Source organism: Glossina fuscipes, unplaced genomic scaffold (genome assembly GCF_014805625.2).
Source record: "Glossina fuscipes isolate IAEA_lab_2018 unplaced genomic scaffold, Yale_Gfus_2 1, whole genome shotgun sequence".
In the NCBI taxonomy this organism is placed as follows: domain Eukaryota; kingdom Metazoa; phylum Arthropoda; class Insecta; order Diptera; family Glossinidae; genus Glossina; species Glossina fuscipes.
In genome coordinates this window covers 46837965-46849072 of record NW_023998415.1, presented here as the reverse complement: position 1 = coordinate 46849072, position 11108 = coordinate 46837965, and the positions used below count along the sequence as shown (strand labels likewise).

The following is an 11108-nucleotide window of genomic DNA, read 5'->3' as shown; positions in this document are numbered from 1 at the left end:
AAATGAAATGAAAACCAGTCAAATCCCAGGTATTCGTCGTTACATATGTTAAAACTATTAATAATGCTTGCGTACGTGACTCTGCTCTTTGTTTACTCGCACTGGAAGTGTTTTCTAAACACATTTTGTTTATAAATCTATATACTGCTGTTTATAAAAACTTCCAAAAACAAGAACGTAATCTTCGTTTCGTTTAGGGGTGTTTTTGTCTTCTATTGCAAGATCTGTTTGTTTGCCTGTTTCAAAGAGAGACGCAAAAACAGCAGTTATTAAATGAATTAATCTTTACCAGGCGCTAGCGTATTGAGTTTTTATACGATTTTTGTACAGGGATGTTTTATATTTTTGCGCTCTTTTTTTTTTGTTTTTTTTTTTTTTGAAAATTTCAACTAGTCACATTCTATGACTCAATTATTCCGATAAAGGTTTAACTTTTACTTACTGCTAGATTTATTTATGACCTTTTAATCATCTTGACGAAGGGACAAACGGATATCTGATGCGTACAATATGGAATCGTTGGTGTATATAATCCTTTTGAGTCAAGAAAACGCAAAACGTACAGCAATATTATTTCTTTAGACAAGAGTAGCTTAATAATGAAACGAATTAATCGGTTCCCCTTACCATTAGTTTTGGGGAATTTTCAATATCTGTAATTAATTTTAGGCAGATTTACTTCAAATTTATGAAAATCCGAATGCGGATGGTTTGCAAAAGATTCCGGCATTTGCTTTCAACGGTCCGGCAAGATGAGACATATACAACCGATTTATAAAAAGCAAGATTCATTAACGACTACCCTGAATGAAACGCTTTGCGCAAATGCCATTTGAAGAAAGATTTGCCAAGATCAGTCATATTCACAAATGCAAATAGTGCAAAATATAGGTATTCTTGTTTTTAAGGATAAGAGAATTTTAAAAAATTTAATTAAATTGATCTACTTTAGAATAGGCAAAAATCAATTTTTAGTGTGATCCGAATGAATTTTGTATCAAAATAACTGCAGAGAATACGATTAATGTAATGAATGAAGTACAATTAACCATTGCAACGATTGCTTTCAGTTCATTTTAAAAACAGTTCACATCCCTTTTAAGCTACGCAAGCTGTTCACCCTTATTACAATCACTATGCTGTGATTCGCTTTCTCTGCCAAGCTATTTATGATAAGGCGTAATTTTCACACCACTCGTACCATTTTTATGGTACACGACAAAAAATTTAGTTATTTTCGGATAAATACTTCTTTTGTATTTATATGAGAGAAAATATATATTTTGTGTGTTGCCACATGTACCTTTATCGATATACGGCTCAAAAAGTGTTGTCAATATTGTTATGATGCATAAAATTGTGATTGCAACAATTAATTTGGTTGATTTTAATATATTAATTTAAGATAGTTTACCATGTACTGAAAACGGTACACGTGGCTGTGAATGTGTTAATTAAACAATTAAATTATTATATGCTGTTAAGCGCAAAATTAATTCTTTAAATGTTTTTTCTTAAATGAAAGTGATCGTATTGAAGGAAAGTATGATCGAGTTCATTCTCTAATCAAGTGAAATAAAATACAAGAAAGAAAGCTATATACACTTTAACCCCTATTACTCAATCGGTTACAATTTCCAACTGTTCTTTTTTTTTATTTTATTATCGGCATGTCATCTGATGGCATATAGGAATGAGTTTTAACTGTATATATATAACTCTTGTGATATGTGCCATTAATCTGGGTTTTCTTAGTGGTCGTTGCCAAGTTTATAGGCAAAGTAGAAACGCCGATACATTTCACCTATTGAGAGGTGTATTATGGTGCGAGCAAATGTTAATCTGAAATCTTAGATTGTATTCAACGCTTTGCATTATAAGTTACAATTTTGCATAATCTCTGCTCTAACACACCTATATTCAAATTCAACCTTTCACCTTTGGGATAGAGTGCATATGTCAAATGAAATGAAAGCGAAAGCTCTAACAACAAATGTAGCACAAGCATATATGGCTGCGAGCGGACATACGGACATATTCCTGATCGTACATTGATCGGGAATATATGCATACGCATATGCACTATATGAGACTTTAAAAGGAACGTATTTACGGATGTTACGGAGAGGATCGTTTTCTTTAATGAATGCAAACCCCTTTTGAGTTGTGGCAGTAGCTTCAGTCCAGATTAAACAGAAATGTTTTAAATTTTATGTACGACTGTGGATTTTTCCTTACATATATTTATAATTTTAGAACTTTTTCAATTTCTTAACCTGCTCAACGGTTCTTAATCGGTTTTTTTTTATTAGAATAGTTTCGGTGCCATATATTCGCGAATGTAAGACTTTCTTTAAGGTAAATGTGTTTTAAAAAGTATTTTACAGATTTAACCTGTTTCATCTATGGGTGGGTACCTGATCGAGTAACGAGAGAGAAAAAACATTGAATACCAGTTTTTTGTGCTTTTTTGCAGTATCTTCTTAATTCATTTCTTCTTTCTTTTTGCCGTTTCTGTTTCTGTTTCTATTGCACGCAAATAATGTCTACACACTCTACTATGAGCGTTTCCTGCGCGCTTATCACATTTGTTTTGTTATTGTTTTTGTTTATGATTTTCTTCTATTTTGCTTCAAACCGAAAACATTTCCAATAGAAATATATGCTGACATGTGTTTATTCATATATATGCAAGCATATGTTTTTATACCTATATATATATATATATATATGTATGTGTATGTATGTAGGTGTATTTATATACGTATAGGGGGAAAGATGTGCATATGCCTGATGAATGCAATCTGGAGAAGGAAAACTCGCAAATATGCCCTGTTTAACATATGGAATCCAGTTATGTGTAGTTTCTTATCACATCATGCACAGAAGCGCATACACACACATTTACACACTCACACGCGTTAACGTTTACACACACACACACACACACCCATATATATATATATACATATATTGTTTTTTCTAACTACTACTCAACATCAACAAGTAACAAAAGAAAATAGTGAGTAAGAAACAAAAAAAAAAAAAAAAAAAAAACCAAAAAACATAAAACAAAAAAAAAAAAAAAGAAAAAAAAAGAGAGTGTTTGTGATTAAATGTTGTTTGTTTGCATCTGTGTGTGAACGAATGAGTAAAAAGTTACCTAACAACCCATCGAAATCCATGACGTATAGCTATGAACTGTGAATTTCTGTTACGTTTTTGTGGCTCTAAAGATAATGCGTTGCTGAAGTTGAGTTTAGTTTTAAACGAACATTACGAGCGTGCAAAGGCTGCCATAACGTCTACTAGTCCCGTATACTTTGCATCGTGTGAACACAAACGCAAATTGTAACGTTAGACAATCAGACAGACAGACAGACACATTTACTTATAGACAACATATATGTACCCCAACTACCTACATACATATATTACGTTTGCATGTACGTGTATGCGTGTGTACAAAAAATGTACTTTTTTAAATAAATAAATAAATAAATAAATAAATAAAAAAAAATATATGAAAAAAGACTAAAAAGAAAAGTAAAAAAAAAAAAAGCGAGTAATAATAAATAACCTAAAGTGAAGTGAATGTTGATTTGATTTCAATTGTGATCTTTTTCGCTCACTCTCCATTGTTGGTTTGTTGGGAAACCAGAAATATTATTAAATTAGTTGTTAAAAAAATTAAATACATAAAAAAATTTGTGACCAAGTGCCTTAAATATAAAAATCAAATAACACTCTTTTGCGTGTTTTTTGTTTTTTTTTTTTTTTTTTTTTGTTCTAAACGAAGTACGAATCATTAAATGAAAATAAAAAAAAAATAAACAAAATAATAAAATAAATTTGTATTTTTAATTTTCTAGATATATAACTCGAAATCAGCGTAACAATTCATCCGGTTTAAATGGTAACGTTTCACCTCATTCAGTACATGCAGTAACACCGTCCGATAGCTTACCGCCCCCTGAATTGGGAGCAGCGACAGTAACAGCAACAGCAACAACAATAGCAGAGACATCAGCAATTATAAAAAACAAAAGAGCGATAGCAACGGGAGGAAAGCCAACAACAATAAAGTCGACAAAACTAACAACAAAGGCAACAACAATTAATAGCGATAAACAGCATATAGATATGACCAATTCTGCAAAAGTTTCAGCCACCTCCGCAAAGAATGCATCACCAACAGAATTAAAGAGCTCGTCAGCTATTGGTGGTGCCGGTAGTTGTGGTGGTGGCGGTGGCGGTGGCGTTCAAGCTGATTCGAATGGAACACTTTCAAATGCTACCGCAACAACTACCTCATCAACAACTTCTATTCCAAATAGAAATATGCAAATTCCAGGTAAGTTCACAAATTCTATAAAACTGTTGTTAAACGCTCTATATGTATAACGTGTGTATGCGAGTGTTGTTCGTTCACATATTTGTTTCACTCGTTACATCGTTACATCTATGTTAGTTTTTATGCTTCACAAAGTTTATTCTTCTTTTTTTTTTTTTTTTTTTTTTTTTTTTTTTAAATTACGTTTATGTTTTCGTTTATTTGATTGTTGTTTTTTTTTTTAAATATTTTTTAAATGCCGCCAATGTTTACATTAAGTTTTTCATTTCACATGCAACGCCTAAAACTACACAACGATGACTTGCCGTTGTTTCACTTTAGGAATCTTTATCGTTCATTTTAAATAATTAGCGCACTCGAGTAAGATAAAATTAAGAAGAGAAAAATCGCATTTGCGATTAAGTGTAAGATTTCTTAACCAAATAAATTGTCTTACAATTGAACAGACGACTATTACGAAAGGTATAAACGAGCCTTTTATTTGCAAAATACATATCTATTACATCGTTTCAGTTAATTGTCCATTCTCTCGTTCTCCCCTCTCCCTCCCTTCCTCTTTTCACTAGACCACTTTACATTCCTTCTCTCTCGCAATATGCAAAATTATCTGCAAAACTGCTGCATTAAAAAAAGTATCAGGGTTTGGTCAAACAATTTTTACACAGCCATCGAAAATTTATATTTCTATAGATATACATAACTATGCTTGGAGCAACCCTTTTTGGGCATAAACTTTTAAGTCAATTGTTAAAACATATATTCATGGGCGTAGTTCAAGATCTATTTTTATCAATTTATTATTTTTTTTTTTTTTGGGGCATTTTTGCGTTGTTCGATAAAGAATACGATTCAGTGCGTAGTTAATTTGAAATTTGAGAAAAATATCAAGTTGTTGTATCAAGTCGCATACTTGGCAAGCACTTGGTCATAGAGGTGCTAATTATGTTCATAACTGAAAATTTGTTGATCTTCTCGAGTAAACTTCGACTAAAAACATTCATCGAAATTTCTCCTAATGTTGTTGCTATACTACGATGTGTAAGTCATTTTCCCATTTAGACGAAAAAGCACATTTTTCAAATCATTGCTTGCATTGTACAAAAGCTGTCGTCGGGAATCGTTTAATACAACAAATCATATGGAATGACATTAATAATTATTTAGAGTGAGACATGCACCACTTCATGCATTTCACGATTTTTGTACCAATTAGTCAAAGTTTTTCGTAGAATTCCTTTCTTTTTGATTATATTTATCAGTAGATCCGATTAGCAGTGTAACTAGCATCATGTCTCCCTACTTAGTTTTTATGCAAACTAGGGAGATATTCTTTGAATTGTTTGTACTTCTCTATACACCCCGCAGAAATTGGACCCGCGTCCTCGCTAAACTTATATCTGATTTGTTTGATTTTCATGCAATGTTCCATGTAGTTGTGGTAGTAACACATGCAAGTGCCTTTACTTTATCAATCTCAATATTTATTTATTATGTTATTTGTTTACTTTAGAACCTTTACATCTTGCAATGTTTTATTAAAAATAAAAAGTCCTGAGCTTCTACAAGCTTTCTTGATTATATTTTACCTTTGTCTTCAGCCGTGTTGGTATTTATTTTTTGAACTATTAATATATGTAATAATGCGTGTGTGTTTTATCCATTTTACAAAAAATCCATATTGAAAAATTTCTTTTTCTGAAATTTCAAAATCTAAAAATATCTCTCACATTTGCAATTCGATATCAGCTGCTCGCACCAACGAGACCAAGCTAGACCATAAGATAACCTTTGAAATTTACATATGAACTTGCGTGGATTGAGGGTAATCAGTCGGAATCCACGTTATATGCAAGTAATAACTTTAATCGGTAACACAAGTCGTCCTCTCTTAGAGGGCCTATACCAGAGGTGAAATGCGAGATAAAAGACTTTCGGCTATTCTCCAAACTTTTAATAATAAATAATATTTATAAAGCCCTTCGCGATTTTGTGATAACTACAACTAGTGGGGCGATACTCTTCGAAGGGCCGTATTCAAATTTGAATCTTCATTTATACGACCAGGAAAGTGCCAATAACACACACCACACAGACACACAGATGGACGGACATGGCTAAATCAACTTAAGATTTCACCCCAATCAAAAATATATACACTTTATAGGGTCTCTGAAGCTTCCTTCTGGGTGTTGCATATATTTTGGAAAAAAAAAACAAAATGGGTGTACCCCCATCTTACAGTGTACAGTGGTGGGTATAAAAGTAGGAATGAAATCTGTTATTGGCGACTTGCTTTCAAAAGGTACACAAGGAGAGAGGAATTTTGCTTAACGCGGAAACAGTTCAGCCGTCTGTTCCTGCATGAGACGAATGTTTGTCAGAAAGTGATTGGCACTTTCACACCTACATTAACCAGCAAAAATTTAATTGATTTTCATTTTTCATCTTTGAACTGACCCCTTCAGCGGCAATATGGCTATTATTATTTGCCATCTGCCCTTTCGGTTTATCTCCTTTGCCTTTGACAGATTAGTCTTCAGAAAAGAAAAAAGAATTTTATTTTTACATTTAATTCGATTCGATTTAAGGTCAAGTCAAGTTTATTATGAATGAAATAATTAAATTATCTGTAAAATAAAATGCAATCAGATCTCCCGTATAACGGTCGGATACTACACTTCATTCATTCGAACAAAAAAAGAGAGAAAAATACAAAAATTGATGTAGTTATGGAGTACCGTGTGTTACGGACAAAGCCTTATATAACATATGCTTTTTTTTTTTTTTTTTTTTTTCTTTTCAAAAATGATAATCAACATATATGACCGTGTATTCATCAACGGTGATTTACTGCAAAACGCTTTCGAAACAAAAGAGTATAAGAAATAAAAGAAACGAGTTTAGTTTATTAATGCTTTTCCCCGAAAAGGTTGTTGTTACTGTTACTGTTACCATTACAGGATTTTAGCGAATGTGATATAATTTTTTATTTGAAACTTGTTTTTTTTTTTTTTTTTTTTTAGTTTATATTTGTTTGATAGAAAAGTAATGACATGATAATATCAATAGCAACGTAGAGTGTGAATGACTTAACCAGAAACCTGATAAAGAAACAGGATAAATAAAACTACCAAGTATTGCTATGAAGTTCACCTAACGATTTGACGCAGCGAGCAATTTTACAGCGTGAGGTGTGATATTTTCTATGCACGCACGCATTCGCTTCATGCAAGATTTCAAATTGCGTCAATTAAATGTTTTAATGAGTTTTCTACGATGCCAAAACTGACGATGAAAGCTGGAAAAGGGCCAACGTACTTTTGAATACATTCCACTGATCGAGCCTGAAAATGGATAAAAGTCATCAATTGAAGATCACATGGCACTCAAAATAATTGAAAGTAAATTATCTAATAATTGGAATTTTAAAAAATGACTTCGTTAGATTGGACTCATTGACAGCTCACTGTAACACTTCTCTCCTTCAAACATGTACAATTCATGTAATCATTGTAGTAGTGGACATCCAAAGTCTACTTAATGGATGTGCAATTGGGCTATTAGTTAATTTTTCTCGCTCACTTTTATAAATAATATGGAACTTCAAATTTAGTTATATGCTAGTATTTATCCCGGATACTGAGTATTTATTGAAAGAAGAACAAGGAGGATGGATGCATGAAATTTGTTCCTTCATTCATAACAGTCGAAAATACACATCAAAATCGGTGTTGCTCTAGTTGGTATCCGTCCGTCTGTCCGCTAATTTTTACCGTGTCTTCTATTAGATCGCAAATATTGATTAGATGATTGTCCAACATTACAATGAAGCATGGAGGGATGATGGACGCCCGCCGACAAATGCTCTTGTAAATTAAACTAAAGTGAACTAAAACGATTCGAATATTTCTTAAAAACAAGGTGAAGATTATCTTGATAAACACCCTACAACGACCACTTTTAATAAATTATTTTATAATTTTTTTTTTTTTTTTTTTTTTTTGTACTAGTTTTAGTTTGTAAAACATGAAAAGAATTTTTTCCAAAAATAACATTACATAACAACATTACGAAAGCAAAAAAACTTGTCCTATCACATGGGATGACTTCGGATTGAAAAACTTTGAAATATCAGATACAGGATTTATATGAAAAATTGGGCATAAATTAATTATAATTGCGATTATTTTAATAATGGCTAAGATTTGCGAGCAAAGCAGTTTCTTCATAATTAGGTAAAACAACAACATCAAAGCAAACATTTCGTTACACCAAGGTTCAGGCTTTAAAACAAAAATCTCCATTTGATTTTATTAAACATAGATAGACAATAAGGGTTTATTTACTTTAAACTCGCGCAAATTACTAAAACAGCTTAAAAAAAAAAAATATTGTTTTTTAACGCCTTTTTTTGGATGGAAGAGGAGAAAGCGGTATTAGAAGAAGAAGAAGAAGCTTATATTAAGCATATATATGAATTGTAAAAAAAAAAAAAAAAAAAAAAATAACGGTATAGGAGCTATTGTTGCGAGCCGCGTCTATTTCAAGGGGATCTGTGAATTGTTCAAGTTGGCAAATTTAAAAAAAAAATTCATTTAGTAGATATCTTTACAGCTAGAAAAGTACTAAGTTAAGGGATTTTTACCAAATAAGAGAATAATAATATTTTTTATATCCACCGCATTTAACCAAAAAAAATATATATATATATATATATATAAATACTGAGGGGGCGTGGTTGATTTGTTCCGTTTGTTTCGGGAGAATACACTTGGTCATTTTTATTTATGAGTAATTAAGAAAAACAACTTAGAAAGCAGTCCTATTCTCAGTTTATATGGCATTGCACGCATGTTCTTTGACCGAATTCACCTATTTTCAATGCCAACAGGAGGACATACATACAAGAACTGTCAATGTTTCAGCTAAATTCGAAAGCGGTAACTTCATGTTTGCGACTAGGAGCGTGCTTATCCTAAACGGACAGACGGACACGATTAAATCGATTCAGTTTCTGATGGAACATACATACAATGTTCGCGGAGTCTCTAAGTTCTTATCCCCTGAGTGTTGCAATCGTTTTGCTAAAATGGTGGGTATAAAAATATCCATTCCGCCTCTTCACCGGGTATTTGTGCTAACGCGTTCACCCTTTCGACTATAAACGAAAGGCAATTCTGAAATAAAAACGATTGAATATAAATACAAACAAACATGAAACAAGAGCGAAAAATAAAGAAATAAATTAGAAACTTGTTGTTTTTTTTCTTTATTTTTTATACTTAAAGAAAATTAAAATTTGTTTCTTTTTTCAATTATGGCTAAATAATGTGGTCCATCACTTTTTTGCTAAATATTACAAACGACATTTTCAAATGGCAAATACAACAGCATACTGTAGCGCGCATAAAAGTATGGATCAATCCTTTATCCTGAAATCTATGAGAAAGACTTGCAATAAACTTCATAAACAACACCCGACTAATACCACCAACACTACTTCCAATAATATCAATAATAATTGCCATCATATTCATATAAATAATAGTTTAAATAGTAATAATAATAATAATAATAATAATTATGCCACACCTACCGCCTCTACGTTACTTAAACAACGTCGTCATCATAAGTCAAGTTGCTCCACGTCACTTGTTCCTCTTTCACCTAAACATCGTAAATGTCCCTTATCGCCGCTTAATATTACCAATGCGAATGCAACAACAATACCGTATCATCATTATTCAGTACAATCGCCATCAATACAGCAACAAGAACAACAACAGCAACAGCAACAACAACAACAACAACAACAACATCAGCAACAATTCTCGCCACAATTGTATAATAAATTTAATAAAAATTCACCAGCGAGTCCTTTAATGATAAGTTCGTTACCCACAACACCGTTATCACCGAATTCTGTGCATTTAGTGCGTACAACAAAAACGTCACGTTTACGGGCCGCCGCGCTTGGTGAGTTAGTTCTGTCAGCATCTACCATAGTTAATCTACTACTAAAGACTGCATTTTAACCGGCAATTATCAACAAAATTCTAGTTCGCTTTGTTGCCTTAGTTGCTTTGGTATTTTTCCCCTCTACCTCGGCAAAGATTTGAATTATGTCGTTTTTTCTTTTTTTTTTTTTTTTTTTCTTTCTCTCTTTCTTTCCTTCTTTTTTAACTGTTGGTGGTGCATATACACAACGACAATGTATTTATTTGGTTTGTTTCACTGAGTAATTTCTCTTACGCACATATATGTACATGCATATATGTATATATATATTATATTACATTATATTATATTATAGTAACTAAACTATATATATATATTTAATGAACCAGAAAATTATTACTAATGTTTTCTGCTTTTATTTGCATTCGTTTGACGGAAACTACCTTAAACGTATTACGTTATATGTATCCTAATATATGTCTTGAAGACGGCTCATCCCATTTAAGCTTAACATACATTAAAATTTTTAATTAGCATAAGTTTCTGTTATCGATCGATACGCTATATAAATCCGTGTGATGAATGATGAAACGTAAACTTCTGTAATACAAAATAAATCTCTTTTCGATAAATTAATATTTAATCAGTTCTTTATCTAATCAGAATTTAAATCGATTCATCGAACAATCATCTTGCGGCAATAAATTCATTATAGTACAGTAGCAAAAAGGAGCATTTTTTACTCAAAACCCTTAGGGAAATTAAAAGATTTCGCTTTTAAGGCGACCTATTTTCC

At 32.0% G+C, this 11108-nt stretch overlaps 1 protein-coding gene across 7 annotated transcripts in view; it reads left to right on the top strand.

Moving 5' to 3' along the window:
• The window catches only part of LOC119632721 (supervillin), a 297800-nt gene that overhangs the window by 126780 nt on the left and 159912 nt on the right, over positions 1-11108 (top strand). For 5 of the 7 annotated variants that reach the window (XM_038025795.1, XM_038025800.1, XM_038025801.1 and 2 more), the window contains 2 exons: positions 3873-4354; positions 9746-10330. In XM_038025795.1, the coding sequence (XP_037881723.1) occupies positions 3873-4354; positions 9746-10330 (1067 nt within the window). The remainder of the gene's footprint in view (positions 1-3872; positions 4355-9745; positions 10331-11108) is intronic. The other 2 variants (XM_038025798.1, XM_038025797.1) reach the window with 1 other exon arrangement.